The 17942-nt window shown below is 44.0% G+C and overlaps 1 protein-coding gene across 1 annotated transcript in view; it reads left to right on the forward strand.

Moving 5' to 3' along the window:
- Positions 1 to 6729: 6729 nt before the first annotated feature.
- The window catches only part of LOC128695338 (glutamate receptor ionotropic, kainate 2-like), a 286847-nt gene continuing 275634 nt past the window's right edge, over positions 6730 to 17942 (forward strand). The window contains exons 1-2 of the mRNA XM_070095365.1: positions 6730 to 6823; positions 7251 to 7403. Coding sequence (XP_069951466.1) covers positions 6730 to 6823; positions 7251 to 7403 — 247 coding nt within the window. The remainder of the gene's footprint in view (positions 6824 to 7250; positions 7404 to 17942) is intronic.

The following is a 17942-nucleotide window of genomic DNA, read 5'->3' on the forward strand; positions in this document are numbered from 1 at the left end:
CTGTATTGAGGAAACCCTGTGTTGAGGAAACCTTGTGTTGAGGAAACTCTGTGTTGAGGAAACCCTGTGTTAAGGAAACCTTGTGTTGAGGAAACCCTGTGTTGAGGAAACCCTGTGTTGATGAAACCTTGTGTTGAGGAAACCCTGTGTTGAGGAAACCCTGTGTTGAGGAAACCCTGTGTTGAGGAAACCCTGTGTTGAGGAAACCCTGTGTTGAGGAAACCCTGTGTTGAGGAAACCCTGTGTTGAGGAAACCATGTGTTGAGGAAACCCTGTGTTGAGGAAACCCTGTGTTGAGGAAACCCTGTGTTGAGGAAACCCTGTGTTGAGGAAACCATGTGTTGAGGAAACCCTGTGTTGAGGAAACCTTGTGTTGAGGAAACCCTGTGTTGAGGAAACCTTGTGTTGTGGAAACCCTGTGTTGAGGAAACCCTGTGTTGAGGAAACCTTGTGTTAAGGAAACCCTGTGTTGAGGAAACCCTGTGTTGAGGAAACCTTGTGTTGAGGAAACCCTGTGTTGAGGAAACCCTGTGTTGAGGAAACCCTGTGTTGAGGAAACCCTGTGTTGAGGAAACCCTGTGTTGAGGAAACCCTGTGTTGAGGAAACCCTGTGTTGAGGAAACCCTGTGTTGAGGAAACCCTGTGTTGAGGAAACCCTGTGTTGAGGAAACCCTGTGTTGAGGAAACCCTGTGTTGAGGAAACCCTGTGTTGAGGAAACCCTGTGTTGAGGAAACCCTGTGTTGAGGAAACCCTGTGTTGAGGAAACCCTGTGTTGAGGAAACCCTGTGTTGAGGAAACCCTGTGTTGAGGAAACCCTGTGTTGAGGAAACCCTGTGTTGAGGAAACCCTGTGTTGAGGAAACCCTGTGTTGAGGAAACCCTGTGTTGAGGAAACCCTGTGTTGAGGAAACCCTGTGTTGAGGAAACCCTGTGTTGAGGAAACCCTGTGTTGAGGAAACCCTGTGTTGAGGAAACCCTGTGTTGAGGAAACCCTGTGTTGAGGAAACCCTGTGTTGAGGAAACCCTGTGTTGAGGAAACCCTGTGTTGAGGAAACCCTGTGTTGAGGAAACCCTGTGTTGAGGAAACCCTGTGTTGAGGAAACCCTGTGTTGAGGAAACCCTGTGTTGAGGAAACCCTGTGTTGAGGAAACCCTGTGTTGAGGAAACCCTGTGTTGAGGAAACCCTGTGTTGAGGAAACCCTGTGTTGAGGAAACCCTGTGTTGAGGAAACCCTGTGTTGAGGAAACCCTGTGTTGAGGAAACCCTGTGTTGAGGAAACCCTGTGTTGAGGAAACCCTGTGTTGAGGAAACCCTGTGTTGAGGAAACCCTGTGTTGAGGAAACCCTGTGTTGAGGAAACCCTGTGTTGAGGAAACCCTGTGTTGAGGAAACCCTGTGTTGAGGAAACCCTGTGTTGAGGAAACCCTGTGTTGAGGAAACCCTGTGTTGAGGAAACCCTGTGTTGAGGAAACCCTGTGTTGAGGAAACCCTGTGTTGAGGAAACCCTGTGTTGAGGAAACCCTGTGTTGAGGAAACCCTGGTTGAGGAAACCCTGTGTTGAGGAAACCCTGTGTTGAGGAAACCCTGTTGAGGAAACCCTGTGTTGAGGAAACCCTGTGTTGAGGAAACCCCCTGTGTTGAGGAAACCCTGTGTTGAGGAAACCCTGTGTTGAGGAAACCCTGTGTTGAGGAAACCCTGTGTTGAGGAAACCCTGTGTTGAGGAAACCCTGTGTTGAGGAAACCCTGTGTTGAGGAAACCCTGTGTTGAGGAAACCTTGTGTTGAGGAAACCCTGTGTTGAGGAAACCCTGTGTTGAGGAAACCCTGTGTTGAGGAAACCCTGTGTTGAGGAAACCCTGTGTTGAAACCCTGTGTTGAGGAAACCCTGTGTTGAGGAAACCCTGTGTTGAGGAAACCTTGTGTTTAGGAAACCCTATGCTGAGGAAACCCTGTGTTGAGGAAACCTTGTGTTGAGGAAATCCTGTGTTGAGGAAACCCTGTGTTGAGGAAACCCTGTGTTGAGGAAACCCTGTGTTGAGGAAACCCTGTGTTGAGGAAACCCTGTGTTGAGGAAACCATGTGTTGAGGAAACCTTGTGTTGAGGAAACCCTATGTTGAGGAAACCCTGTGTTGAGGAAACCTTGTGTTGAGGAAATCCTGTGTTGAGGAAACCATGTGTTGAGGAAATCCTGTGTTGAGGAAACCCTGTGTTGAGGAAACCTTGTGTTGAGGAAACCCTGTGTTGAGGAAACCCTGTGTTGAGGAAACCCTGTGTTGAGGAAACCATGTGTTGAGGAAACCCTGTGTTGAGGAAACCCTGTGTTGAGGAAACCTTGTGTTGAGGAAACCTTGTGTTGAGGAAACCTTGTGTTGAGGAAACCTTGTGTTGAGGAAACCTTGTGTTGAGGAAATCCTGTGTTTAGGAAACCCTGTGTTGAGGAAACCCTGTGTTGAGGAAACCATGTGTTGAGGAAACCCTGTGTTGAGGAAACCCTGTGTTGAGGAAACCCTGTGTTGAGGAAACCTTGTGTTGAGGAAACCTTGTGTTGAGGAAACCCTGTGTTGAGGAAACCCTGTGTTGAGGAAACCCTGTGTTGAGGAAACCCTGTGTTGAGGAAACCCTGTGTTGAGGAAACCCTGTGTTGAGGAAACCCTGTGTTGAGGAAACCCTGTGTTGAGGAAACCCTGTGTTGAGGAAACCCTGTGTTGAGGAAACCCTGTGTTGAGGAAACCTTGTGTTGAGGAAATCCTGTGTTTAGGAAACCCTGTGTTGAGGAAACCCTGTGTTGAGGAAACCCTGTGTTGAGGAAACCCTGTGTTGAGGAAACCCTGTGTTGAGGAAACCCTGTGTTGAGGAAACCATGTGTTGAGGAAACCCTGTGTTGAGGAAACCCTGTGTTGAGGAAACCCTGTGTTGAGGAAACCTTGTGTTGAGGAAACCTTGTGTTGAGGAAACCCTGTGTTGAGGAAACCCTGTGTTGAGGAAACCCTGTGTTGAGGAAACCTTGTGTTGAGGAAACCTTGTGTTGAGGAAACCTTGTGTTGAGGAAACCTTGTGTTGAGGAAATCCTGTGTTTAGGAAACCTTGTGTTGAGGAAACCTTGTGTTTAGGAAACCTTGTGTTGAGGAAACCTTGTGTTGAGGAAGCCTTGTGTTGAGGAAACCCTGTGTTGAGGAAACCTTGTGTTGAGGAAACCTTGTGTTGAGGAAACCTTGTGTTGAGGAAGCCTTGTGTTGAGGAAACCTTGTGTTGAGGAAACCCTGTGTTGAGGAAACCTTGTGTTGAGGAAACCTTGTGTTGAGGAAACCTTGTGTTGAGGAAACCTTGTGTTGAGGAAACCCTGTGTTGAGGAAACCTTGTGTTGAGGAAACCCTGTGTTGAGGAAACCCTGTGTTGAGGAAACCTTGTGTTGAGGAAACCTTGTGTTGAGGAAACCTTGTGTTGAGGAAACCTTGTGTTGAGGAAACCTTGTGTTTAGGAAACCTTGTGTTGAGGAAACCCTGTGTTGAGGAAACCTTGTGTTGAGGAAACCCTGTGTTGAGGAAACCTTGTGTTGAGGAAACCTTGTGTTGAGGAAACCTTGTGTTTAGGAAACCTTGTGTTGAGGAAACCTCTGATTCCAACTGTCCCAAGTTTTTTCTTCTGTTTCACCACAAATTTACCAACACATAAATAAAACTTAATATACGCCATCTTGGCTCTAAGACGCACCAGCCATTATATACTGAATAAGTTCAGAAGAGTTAAACTGAAATTATTTAAGGGGAATAAAACCTCCTCACTATTTTCTACGTAAATTCGTCAACTCTGCACCAACACTACTGAATTTCACTGTCCGAACTATCCAATATTTCGACACTTTTCTTAAGGGTTTTGTAAGTTATCAGAGCCATTCCAGGACGCTGGAAAGGGGTTCAACAACGTCGCTCATGGGGCATGTCAGCATGCCAATTCTTTCAAGAATTTAGTCCTCGTTACTGTACGAGGTTATTGAAAATTTTAAAGTGATTTAATGAGGCGTTCTCAGGTTATGAGCGAATTAAAATAAAGTTAGAGTAGGATGGACAAAATTCAGGCAGTCTTTTAAAAATCGGTACACCATTGGGTATACCTGGGGGTGTCTCGGGGGTTAACGCCCCCGCGGCCCGGTTCATGACCAGGTCTTGCGGTGGATCAGGGCCTGATCGACCAGGCTGTTACTGCTAGCCGCATTCAAATCAACATACGAATCACAACCCGGCTGGTCAGGTACTGACTTCAGGTTTGTATCCAACTCCCTCTTGAAGACAGCCAGGGGTCTATTCGTAATCTCCTTGATGTATGCTAAGAGGTAGTTGAACAGTCTTGGCCCCCTCACATAATAAACTTTTTGGGCAGTCTTCCCTGTGTTCCATGAAGTGAATGTCACCTACACATGTATGAAACTGGTACTGGTACATTATTATATTTATTTCTCGCCTTGAGCATTCTATTTTCAACTCTCTGTGATGAGGTAGAGTGTGGTAACCATGGTTGCTCCGTGATGAGGTAGAGTGTGGTAACCATGGTTGCTCCGTGATGAGGTAGAGTGTGGTAACCATGGTTGCTCCGTGATGAGGTAGAGTGTGGTAACCATGGTTGCTCCGTGATGAGGTAGAGTGTGGTAACCATGGTTGCTCCGTGATGAGGTAGAGTGTGGTAACCATGGTTGCTCCGTGATGAGGTAGAGTGTGGTAACCATGGTTGCTCCGTGATGAGGTAGTGTGTGGTAACCATGGTTGCTCCGTGATGAGGTAGAGTGTGGTAACCATGGTTGCTCCGTGATGAGGTAGAGTGTGGTAACCATGGTTGCTCCGTGATGAGGTAGAGTGTGGTAACCATGGTTGCTCCGTGATGAGGTAGAGTGTGGTAACCATGGTTGCTCCGTGATGAGGTAGAGTGTGGTAACCATGGTTGCTCCGTGATGAGGTAGAGTGTGGTAACCATGGTTGCTTCAGTCCCCTCACCTTCATCAAGTCTTCCCAGGTGGAGATCTCTTATGCATTATTCATGATGTATGAATTTGATCAATTTCTAGTCATAGTAAATAGTATTTTTGTAAATAGAAAACAGGTTTCTAAATAAGATACTTATGCAACATTTTGGTATATTAATTTTGGTAAACAGTACCCAATTTTCTGTCTTTCCATTTGGACTTAAAAGGGCATATCAGTTGTTCTTCTTTTCCTTCTAAGCAAATTATACACAAATTCTAGTGAGTCTGACCAGGATCTCAGAGCGTTGAGGACCTGAATGGTCAGTGTAAAGTGATTTGAAGCTATTGAACATGGTTTCTCAAACCTTGCTGAGTCGTGTTAAAAATCTATATACTGTTTATCGGAAACCATCATCACCATTAGTCTGGAAGCTGTGCTCATTAGTCTGGAAGCTGTGCTCATTAGTCTGGAAGCTGTGCTCATTAGTCTGGAAGCTGTGCTCATTAGTCTGGAAGCTGTGCTCATTAGTCTGGAAGCTGTGCTCATTAGTCTGGAAGCTGTGCTCATTAGTCTGGAAGCTGTGCACATTAGTCTGGAAGCTGTGCTCATTAGTCTGGAAGCTGTGCTCATTAGTCTGGAAGCTGTGCTCATTAGTCTGGAAGCTGTGCTCATTAGTCTGGAAGCTGTGCTCATTAGTCTGGAAGCTGTGCTCATTAGTCTGGAAGCTGTGCACATTAGTCTGGAAGCTGTGCTCATTAGTCTGGAAGCTGTGCTCATTAGTCTGGAAGCTGTGCTCATTAGTCTGGAAGCTGTGCTCATTAGTCTGGAAGCTGTGCTCATTAGTCTGGAAGCTGTGCTCATTAGTCTGGAAGCTGTGCTCATTAGTCTGGAAGCTGTGCTCATTAGTCTGGAAGCTGTGCTCATTAGTCTGGAAGCTGTGCTCATTAGTCTGGAAGCTGTGCTCATTAGTCTGGAAGCTGTGCTCATTAGGCTGGAAGCTGTGCTCATTAGTCTGGAAGCTGTGCTCATTAGGCTGGAAGCTGTGCTCAGTAGGCTGGAAGCTGTGCTCATTAGTCTGGAAGCTGTGCTCATTAGTCTGGAAGCTGTGCTCATTAGTCTGGAAGCTGTGCTCATTAGTCTGGAAGCTGTGCTCATTAGTCTGGAAGCTGTGCTCATTAGCCTCCATTCTGGTGATGGCTCGCTAGACAGGTCTGGTCACAATAAACGTGTACAAGTGTGTCAAATACTGTGTTTGTATCACTAAGTGCACAATTATTGCCTGACTCCACTTTTATAACAACAACAACAGACACCACAGCAGAAGTAATGTTATTATTTTAATTAATCTGAAAGTCAGAATGCTTAGATTCACCTCACGTTCAGTAATCTTGAAAATGGAAACAGTAGGAGTCAACATATAATTCTTCATAACTTCCCTAATTTCAGTTAGATCTTTGCCCGTCCAACTCTTTCTCTTATTTATCTGTTCCTTTGAGTTTACTGTATATTTGAGCCTTTGTAACTGTGCATATTTCTTTCCTAAAGTTTTGATCGATCTTTGCCTCCTCCTGTTTTTCTCACCACTTCTGAATTTTGGTGAGTAATTATCGTTGAAAGGAATTAGAGACCCCTTCCTCCATCCTTCCCTTCCTCCATCCTTCCCTTCCTCCATCCTTCCCTTCCTCCATCCTTCCCTTCCTCCATCCTTCCCTTCCTCCCATCAAACTGTCGTATATCCACATCATATCCATTCCTTAGATGCCGTAAGCTCTCTATGGGTCACCTTTCTCACTTGACTATACTACTACTAATAATCTGGCTCCCTGGAGCCTCACATCCAGACATTTTACATCTTCATCAGTGCCTGGGTAGGTGCCAGTTTGCAGATTTTATGCAAATTAGTTGTGGTTTCGATGTCATTCTGAACAGTGACTTCAGCGTCAAGTTTTGGTGTATTTTGTAATATTGTCATCTGTAAAATAACTAAAGAATGCCTCTTCTGATTGGCTTTACTTTCAAAGCTGGAGTTTCTTACTGAAAGGTTCGATTTGGTTCTGGGTTGTGTATGTACCAATTTGCCATTTTTATTAGCAAAAACTATTATTACCTTGTCACGACTTATAAATGGCTTTTCTGAATGTTTTTACCTTTTCACTGCCGAATTTTAACTTCACTAGAAATTTTGTAACAATACTACCACTGATGCATCGATATAGAGAGGCCTGGGTTTATGGACTCAATACCTTTCTTGGATCATATTTAGTTATTATTAATAAACAATTGTTGCTATTGCAGGAGGGCTGTTTGACTCGAACGAGAGACAAGAGGTGGCCTTCCGCTACGCTGTTGACGCTATTAACAGTGACAGGACACTAATGGCTCACACACGTCTCTCTGCCCAAATAGAAGAAATTCCTCCAAACGATTCCTTCAAAGGGTCTAGGAAAGGTAATGCAACAATTTAGCTGAGTTGGGAGCTTTATATTAAGAAAAGGTACATTATTGCAGAAGTGTGGAGCCTTATAAAGTGGTCTAAAGAAAGGTGTTATAACGTCTTAAATGTGCGAGATTTTTAATAGTGGATCTTTCAGTGTGATCTACGTGAGGAAAAACATTTTTAAGGTTTGTGACTCTTTTATTGAGGTGTTGGAGATGTTTTAATATCTTCGTGATTTGGAGCATTAGGTGTGTTCTAGTGAGAGTACTAGAACGTCAGAGAGGTGCTGGGTTCTTCAGTTTTCTGCATGAACGGGGCTACAAAATCTGAGGCCTGGGGTGGGTGGATTTGGGTGGTTGTATTAAGGTACCAGTGGTAAACTACTGTTACCCGCACCTTAACTGTTCCCTTCTCTGAGGCGGGCTGGCTGGGGTGTCATGCTCGGTGATTACTGACTCTGCATCATAGTTGACATATGTCTGGAACACATGTTTGTGTATGATATATGGTCGTGTTGTGCGCTACCAGTCGGACAACACAGTGATCTCACAGATATACTCTCCTTGTGTGCTTCACCTTGACAGTATATGCTAGACAGTCTAACAAACATCACGCACGCTATACGCGTGTTCTAACGTCACTCCCCCGTGTGCATCACCGTCACTCCCCCGCGTGCATCACCGTCACTCCCCCGCGTGCATCACCGTCACTCCCCCGCGTGCATCACCGTCACTTCCCTTCGTGCATCACCGTCACTTCCCTTCGTGCATCACCGTCACTTCCCCGCGTGCATCACCGTCACTTCCCAGCGTGCATCACCGTCACTTCCCCGCGTGCATCACCGTCACTTCCCTTCGTGCATCACCGTCACTTCCCCGCGTGCATCACCGTCACTTCCCAGCGTGCATCACCGTCACTTCCCTTCGTGCATCACTGTCACTTCCCCGCGTGCATCACCGTCACTTCCCAGCGTGCATCACCATCACTTCCTCGCATGCACTTCTGTTGTTCGCGGATTATCGTAGTTTTTTCCGTGCCAGTGAACTTGTAAAGTATATATATCATACCATGGGCGGAGTTAGAACCCCCGATCAGAGACTCACAAAACTCCAGACCGACGCTTTAGCCACTGGCTAACACGTCGGTCTGGAGTTTTGTGACTCTCTGATTGCGGGTTCAAACCTCGCCCGTGGTATTTTTTGTTTGCAATCGTGTCATTACGATTTCGTGAGTCCTGTAAAGTATATCTCTCAAACGCCTGAACTAATCTAGAAATAGAATAGTACATACTGAGCCAGAAACAAGGAAAGTGGGCGTATAAGATAGTAGTGGTACCATTCTTACACCAGGTCATCTATAAGATAGTGGTGCCATTCTTACACCAGGTCAGCTATAAGCCTAAAATGCCGTTCGAAAAAAATTAACTTAGTATAATCTCTGCTAGAGAAAAAGAAGCCTCCCTGTAAACAGAGCGCCTTAAATAGCGATTCAATGTTTATCAGAGTGGTATACAGAGTATAGTTAAGATACCAAAATAAATGTGGTGTAAAATAAGAGTGTGGCCTCTTGAAATAGGCCTACTGGATACCTGTCGTGTATTCAGTTTGGCAGGAATCGCCAGGATCCTACCCGTGGCTGTCTTCAAGAAGGTACTGAACAGGCACCTGGACTCAATACCTGACCAGCCGGGCAGGTCAGTTTGTATGCTGCCAGCAGCATACAAACAGCTTTTTCTTATCAGAACCTGATCCACCAGGAGGTTTGGTCTCAGACCGGGCCGAGGGGACATTGACCCCCGAAACCCTCTCCAGGTATACTCCAGGTATTGCAGCGTATTGAAGTTTACAGTATTAACTTTGCTATGTAGATGAATGGTTCGCAGAACCGACACGTTGATAAATTAGACATGTGCAACTCTTGGGTATCTTTACTGAGGAAACGTTTCCTCAATAAAGATACCCAAGAGTTACACATGTCTAAATTTATCAACTTTGTTATGGTTTCCCTCAACCTTATATAAGTTCAAAAACTATTCAGAAAATCTAACATCAAAATATCCAAATTAAACACTTGATTCTCTGTGTCCATTAATGTGTAGTGACTCTACACTGTGGCATTAACCAACAATCTGTTTGGTAATGTTTACTTACTGCAACACAATAGTCAGACTTTACCTGCCAAACAGCAACACTGATTATTCCACTCGTTTTACTGCACGTGGAAAGCCATTTCCTAAGACTTGAGTATTTGTAGCAGATAACAAGGGTGACTAACTCAAGCTGTTATTGTTAGTAACACAGAAGCAGTCACAAGCCACTATCTTTTACTCTTTTTACCTGGAATTTACATTAATATTCATCCTGAGCGTTGTTACTACAAGCAACACTCATTAGCCATGGTTATTTTTTTCTTCCACAGAGTAAGTCACTAAGTATCTCACGAAACTGTAATAACACGATTTCAAACAAACCACGAAACGGGTGGGATTTGAACGCATAGCAAGTGGGTTCAAATCCCATCCGTTCCTTGATTTTTTTTCCACCAAGTTATTTGAATTATTTCGATGCATTCACTAACGTACCTTGATTGCCCACCCACAGTAACTAATCCTCAGTTAAGTTTCCTCTTCCACTATAAATTTCAAAGCTCTTAGACGAAGTGGATGTTTATTTTAGTGATGACAGAATATAAGACATTTAAAACACTACAGTAAGTTTATTCTCACCCGCTCTTGTTACAGAATAAATTTCAATATGTAACGATCAATGGATTAAAAATCACGATGCTCAATCAACACAATTTTTAATTCTAAATATGCTGAACTAATACTTCTCACAATTTTGTCTCTGACTGCGACTGTTAAACAACTGTACTGAGCTCATAATCCTGTCATTTCCAGGACTTGTAACAATCAGTTTCTGATAACTTTCATCTGTAGATGGCCACAATAATACGCTTCAGTTCTGCTAGTAAACCCAGGCTTGTTTCTCTCTCACACTTTACTACCACGATAATAAGGGTATCCCAGTATACCCCCAGTCCCGTCTACCTCAGTGTACACGACACGTGATACATTCTAAGGTGCTAAAATATTAAACCATGTATACATGCGTATGTATATTTGTGTATATTTGTTTGAATGTACGTGCAGGTACATGTATTCACATACAAATGCTTGTGTGTACGTTTATGCATTGCATGTAATTATGCATGTTGATGAATATGACTGGAAGGGGACTCAAACCGTGGTCCATGCTTACAGTAGGACAAATGCTGCAACCACTCAACCTCAGAGCTTATAATAACATAATGTTGCATCCTGCTCTCCCGTGACGTGGTTGTATCACTGTTCCACTGACTCGTCTCACAACCCGGAAACATTCATGCAATATCTGTACTCTCATCCTTCACAACAACATCTGTACTCTCATCCTTCACAGCAACATCTGTACTCTCATCCTTCACAGCAGCATCTGTACTCTCACCCTTCACAGCAGCATCTGTACTCTCACCCTTCACAACATCATCTGTACTCTCATCCTTCACAGCAGCATCTGTACTCTCACCCTTCACAACATCATCTGTACTCTCATCCTTCACAGCAGCATCTGTACTCTCACCCTTCACAACATCATCTGTACTCTCACCCTTCACAACATCATCTGTACTCTCATCCTTCACAGCAACATCTGTACTCTCATCCTTCACAACATCATCTGTACTCTCACCCTTCACAACAACATCTGTACTCTCACCCTTCACAACATCATCTGTACTCTCATCCTTCACAGCAACATCTGTACTCTCACCCTTCACAGCATCATCTGTACTCTCATCCTTCACAGCATCATCTGTACTCTCATCCTTCACAGCAACATCTGTACTCTCATCCTTCACAGCATCATCTGTACTCTCATCCTTCACAGCAACATCTGTACTCTCACCTTTCACAACAACATCTGTACTCTCACCCTTCACAGCATCATCTGTACTCTCACCCTTCACAGCATCATCTGTACTCTCACCCTTCACAACATCATCTGTACTCTCACCCTTCACAGCATCATCTGTACTCTCATCCTTCACAACAACATCTGTACTCTCACCCTTCACAGCATCATCTGTACTCTCATCCTTCACAGCAACATCTGTACTCTCACCCTTCACAGCATCATCTGTACTCTCATCCTTCACAGCATCATCTGTACTCTCATCCTTCACAGCAACATCTGTACTCTCATCCTTCACAGCATCATCTGTACTCTCATCCTTCACAGCAACATCTGTACTCTCACCCTTCACAGCATCATCTGTACTCTCATCCTTCACAGCATCATCTGTACTCTCATCCTTCACAGCAACATCTGTACTCTCATCCTTCACAGCATCATCTGTACTCTCATCCTTCACAGCAACATCTGTACTCTCACCTTTCACAACAACATCTGTACTCTCACCCTTCACAGCATCATCTGTACTCTCACCCTTCACAGCATCATCTGTACTCTCACCCTTCACAGCATCATCTGTACTCTCATCCTTCACAACAACATCTGTACTCTCACCCTTCACAGCATCATCTGTACTCTCACCCTTCACAACATCATCTGTACTCTCACCCTTCACAGCATCATCTGTACTCTCATCCTTCACAGCATCATCTGTACTCTCATCCTTCACAGCGTCATCTGTACTCTCATCCTTCACAGCAACATCTGTACTCTCATCCTTCACAACAACATCTGTACTCTCACCCTTCACAGCAACATCTGTACTCTCATCCTTCACAGCGTCATCTGTACTCTCATCCTTCACAACAACATCTGTACTCTCACCCTTCACAACAACATCTGTACTCTCATCCTTCACAACAACATCTGCACTCTCATCCTTCACATCATCTGTACTCTCATCCTTCACAGCATCATCTGTACTCTCACCCTTCACAACAACATCTGTACTCTCATCCTTCACAGCGTCATCTGTACTCTCATCCTTCACAGCATCATCTGTACTCTCACCCTTCACAACAACATCTGTACTCTCACCCTTCACAACATCATCTGTACTCTCATCCTTCACAGCAGCATCTGTACTCTCATCCTTCACAACAACATCTGTACTCTCATCCTTCACAGCGTCATCTGTACTCTCATCCTTCACAGCAACATCTGTACTCTCACCCTTCACAACAACATCTGTACTCTCACCCTTCACAGCATCATCTGTACTCTCACCCTTCACAACAACATCTGTACTCTCACCCTTCACAACAACATCTGTACTCTCATCCTTGACATCATCTTTACTCTCACCCTTCACAGCATCATTTGTACTCTCACCCTTCACAATAACATCTGTACTCTCATCCTTCACAACAACATCTGTACTCTCACCCTTCACAACAACATCTGTACTCTCACCCTTCACAGCATCATCTGTACTCTCATCCTTGACATCATCTTTACTCTCACCCTTCACAGCAACATCTGTACTCTCACCCTTCACAACAACATCTGTACTCTCACCCTTCACAACAACATCTGTACTCTCACCCTTCACAGCAACATCTGTACTCTCATCCTTCACAGCAACATCTGTACTCTCATCCTTCACAACAACATCTGTACTCTCATCCTTCACAGCATTATCTGTACTCTCACCCTTCACAACAACATCTGTACTCTCATCCTTCACAACATCTGTACTCTCACCCTTCACAACAACATCTGTACTCTCATCCTTCACAACATCTGTACTCTCACCCTTCACAGCAACATCTGTACTCTCATCCTTCACAACATCTGTACTCTCACCCTTCACAACAACATCTGTACTCTCATCCTTCACAGCATCATCTGTACTCTCACCCTTCACAGCAACATCTGTACTCTCATCCTTCACAGCAACATCTGTACTCTCACCCTTCACAACAACATCTGTACTCTCACCCTTCACAACAACATCTGTACTCTCATTCTTCACAGCAACATCTGTACTCTCACCCTTCACAGCAACATCTGTACTCTCACCCTTCACAACAACATCTGTACTCTCACCCTTCACAGCAACATCTGTACTCTCATCCTTCACAACAACATCTGTACTCTCATCCTTCACAACAACATCTGTACTCTCACCCTTCACAACAACATCTGTACTCTCATCCTTCACAACAACATCTGTACTCTCATCCTTCACAACAACATCTGTACTCTCACCCTTCACAGCATCATCTGTACTCTCATCCTTCACAGCAACATCTGTACTCTCATCCTTCACAACATCATCTGTACTCTCACCCTTCACAGCAGCATCTGTACTCTCATCCTTCACAGCAACATCTGTACTCTCATCCTTCACAACATCATCTGTACTCTCACCCTTCACAGCAGCATCTGTACTCTCATCCTTCACAGCAACATCTGTACTCTCATCCTTCACAACATCATCTGTACTCTCACCCTTCACAGCAACATCTGTACTCTCATCCTTCACAACATCATCTGTACTCTCACCCTTCACAGCAGCATCTGTACTCTCATCCTTCACAGCAACATCTGTACTCTCACCCTTCACAACATCATCTGTACTCTCACCCTTCACAGCAGCATCTGTACTCTCATCCTTCACAACATCATCTGTACTCTCACCCTTCACAGCAACATCTGTACTCTCATCCTTCACAACATCATCTGTACTCTCACCCTTCACAGCAGCATCTGTACTCTCATCCTTCACAGCAACATCTGTACTCTCACCCTTCACAACATCATCTGTACTCTCACCCTTCACAGCAGCATCTGTACTCTCATCCTTCACAACATCATCTGTACTCTCACCCTTCACAGCAGCATCTGTACTCTCATCCTTCACAGCAACATCTGTACTCTCATCCTTCACAGCAACATCTGTACTCTCATCCTTCACAACATCATCTGTACTCTCACCCTTCACAGCAGCATCTGTACTCTCACCCTTCACAGCAACATCTGTACTCTCATCCTTCACAACATCATCTGTACTCTCACCCTTCACAGCAGCATCTGTACTCTCACCCTTCACAGCAACATCTGTACTCTCATCCTTCACAACAACATCTGTACTCTCATCCTTCACAGCAGCATCTGTACTCTCACCCTTCACAGCAACATCTGTACTCTCATCCTTCACAACATCATCTGTACTCTCACCCTTCACAGCAGCATCTGTACTCTCACCCTTCACAGCAACATCTGTACTCTCTCCCTTCACAGCAACATCTGTACTCTCTCCCTTCACAGCAGCATCTGTACTCTCACCCTTCACAGCAACATCTGTACTCTCTCCCTTCACAGCAGCATCTGTACTCTCACCCTTCACAGCAACATATGTACTCTCTCCCTTCACAGCAGCATCTGTACTCTCACCCTTCACAGCAACATCTGTACTCTCTCCCTTCACAGCAGCATCTGTACTCTCACCCTTCACAGCATCATATGTACTCTCTCCCTTCACAGCAGCATCTGTACTCTCATCCTTCACAGCAACATATGTACTCTCATCCTTCACAGCATCATATGTACTCTCTCCCTTCACAGCAGCATCTGTACTCTCACCCTTCACAGCAACATCTGTACTCTCTCCCTTCACAGCAGCATCTGTACTCTCACCCTTCACAGCAACATCTGTACTCTCTCCCTTCACAGCAACATATGTACTCTCACCCTTCACAGCATCATATGTACTCTCTCCCTTCACAGCAGCATCTGTACTCTCATCCTTCACAGCATCATATGTACTCTCACCCTTCACAGCAGCATCTGTACTCTCATCCTTCACTAGAGATAGTCGTAATAAATGACTATCAATGAATAAACAGAAAAATTGGGGTTCGAACCGTGGTCCATGCTAACACCTAGTTCAACTCTGTAATCACTTATCCGCAGAGTTTACAATAGGATGATTTTTCCATCCTGCACTTCTGTGACTTGACTGCACCGGCGGCACCAACTGTGGCTATTGTGTCTCCTCCCACAGCTCCAGAAACAGTATATCTGTTCAAACGTTACATAGCACACAATAACTGTTATATAATAATGTTCGCTAGGATCGGGGTCCTGGGAGGGGTCTTATTAGCTAGAGGATGCCTCTTCCGATCGCCTTCAAATTTACGATCATGTATTTTATTTTGGGGTAGGTTTTGTTTTATTTAGGGATATTAACATGCTAATTTGAATTTTTCTTATTGATAAAATTAGGAAAATGTAAATACTGGTTTTCATATCATAATTTGTGACTCTCTCATCCGATCAGGTTCAAACGTTTAGCATTGATAAACTGATGATGCAAATTATGATTGGTTTAAGTCTTACAGGGCTGGTGTACTTGAGGATATTGGAATCTGTGTGATAATGATTATAATTGCTATTAGCTGATTAGTGGTTACAGAGGATCAGTTGGGTAAAAGTAGTCCCAATATTATTCCCAAGCTTTAGAATACCGTAGGTGAAACGTGTATGTACATGCATGCACACACACACACACACACACACACACACACACACAGATATATATATATATATATATATATATATATATATATATATATATATATATATATCTGTGTGTGTGTGTGTGTGTGTGTGTGTGTGTGCATGTACATACACGTTTCACCTACGGTATTCTAAAGCTTGGGAATAATATTGGGACTACTTTTACCCAACTGATCCTCTGTAACCACTAATCAGCTAATAGCAATTATAACCATTATCACACAGATTCCAATATCCAATATATATATATATATATATATATATATATATATATATATATATATATATATATATATATATATATATATATATATATATATTTTTGTATGTACATATAAAATCTTTATATAAAAGCCTATCTTTGCCAACCAAATCGGAAGAACTGTTAAAGTCAACTAAATATTACGTGAAATTATAGACTAGCTAGCTAGGAGAGTTATCAGGTGTTGTAAGATGACCACCACCAGGAAGATCTGTGTAGTCGGCAGATAGGGTAAGGGACGAAGACATGCCTGGATTGCTTGCAATCTCTGTAGTCAATGGTCCCATGGTATATGCTGGGATTTTAAACCAGTGATCACACTTAACATAAACTCAGATGTTTTTGGGTCTGTCCAAACGAGATACACCTGTATGAAGAAATGACATCTATATTAAAAGACAAGAACACTAATTAAAGATCCTTCTTGAAAAACATGTCATTATGGTATGACAACTAGGAAAATAAGAGGGGTGGTTTGGAAGGATCTGTCTCGGACGACAGTGCTTCTGAGGGTGCTAGTGTTGTCCTGGAGGACACTGCTTCTGAGAGTGCTAGTGTTGTCCTGGAGGACACTGCTTCTGAGAGTGCTAGTGTTGTCCTGGAGGACACTGCTTCTGAGGGTGCTAGTGTTGTCCTGGAGGACACTGCTTCTGAGGGTGCTAGTGTTGTTCTGGAGAACACTGCTTCTGAGGGTGCTAGTGTTGTCCTGGAGGACACTGCTTCTGAGGGTGCTAGTGTTGTCCTGGAGAACACTGCTTCTGAGGGTGCTAGTGTTGTCCTGGAGGACACTGCTTCTGAGGGTGCTAGTGTTGTCCTGGAGGACACTGCTTCTGAGGGTGCTAGTGTTGTCCTGGAGGACAGTGAACCAAAAGCAGACATTGACCCTGGTGATGAAACAAGTAAAGACAAACCTATTCAATTCACAGAGGTACAAAATAGAGATACTGCTGGTAGAAGCACTGATGTCCATACAGGGGTTGATAGACTGGGAGGAAACAGAAGAGAATGCATCAGCAGTGAACGCAGCTACAATGAATCCTAGCAAACGGAAATCCAATCTATGCAAATACTATGAATTGGGTATCTGCAGGCACGATATATCTGTTAAAACAGGTGGGGTATGCACCTTTGAATACCCCAAAAAATGCCACACCCACATGGCAACAGGAGAGTGCAACTTTCCCTCCTGTAACTTATTTCACCCAGAAATGTGTCACTCATCAATCCATGAAAGAAAATGCTACAACGCATACTGCCAGACACATCATCTAACGGGGACAACAAGACACAGAGCAGCCAGACTATGGGAAACAAATTGGGGGAGCCACAACCCCTCCAGGGACAGTTTTCTAGGGCCAGGATGGAAAAAAGACTAGCAAGAAATGACAATACCCCTACACCAACTGAAAACACTTCTGGAGCAAAGGCACGGACATTGGCCTCTACCCCAGAACAACAGATATTAGAGCCACAATAAAACCCCACCAAATTCCAAAATTATAACGACATTTTACAAACATACAGGGTCTAAAGCCGTCAAAAAACAGAATTCCTTACATCAAGGGACTGATCACGGAGTCAAATGCAATGTTTACAGCATTCACAGAGACCCACATAAAGGATCATTATGACAACGAAATATGGATCCCAGGTTATAACCTATTCCGATGCGACAGACTAAACAGGCAACACGGGGAGGAGGGGAAGTTTGCCTATACGTCACAGAGTCGCTCATTTGCTCATAACTACTAAAC

The sequence above is a fragment of the Cherax quadricarinatus genome, chromosome 50 (assembly GCF_038502225.1).
Source record: "Cherax quadricarinatus isolate ZL_2023a chromosome 50, ASM3850222v1, whole genome shotgun sequence".
NCBI classification, from domain to species: domain Eukaryota; kingdom Metazoa; phylum Arthropoda; class Malacostraca; order Decapoda; family Parastacidae; genus Cherax; species Cherax quadricarinatus.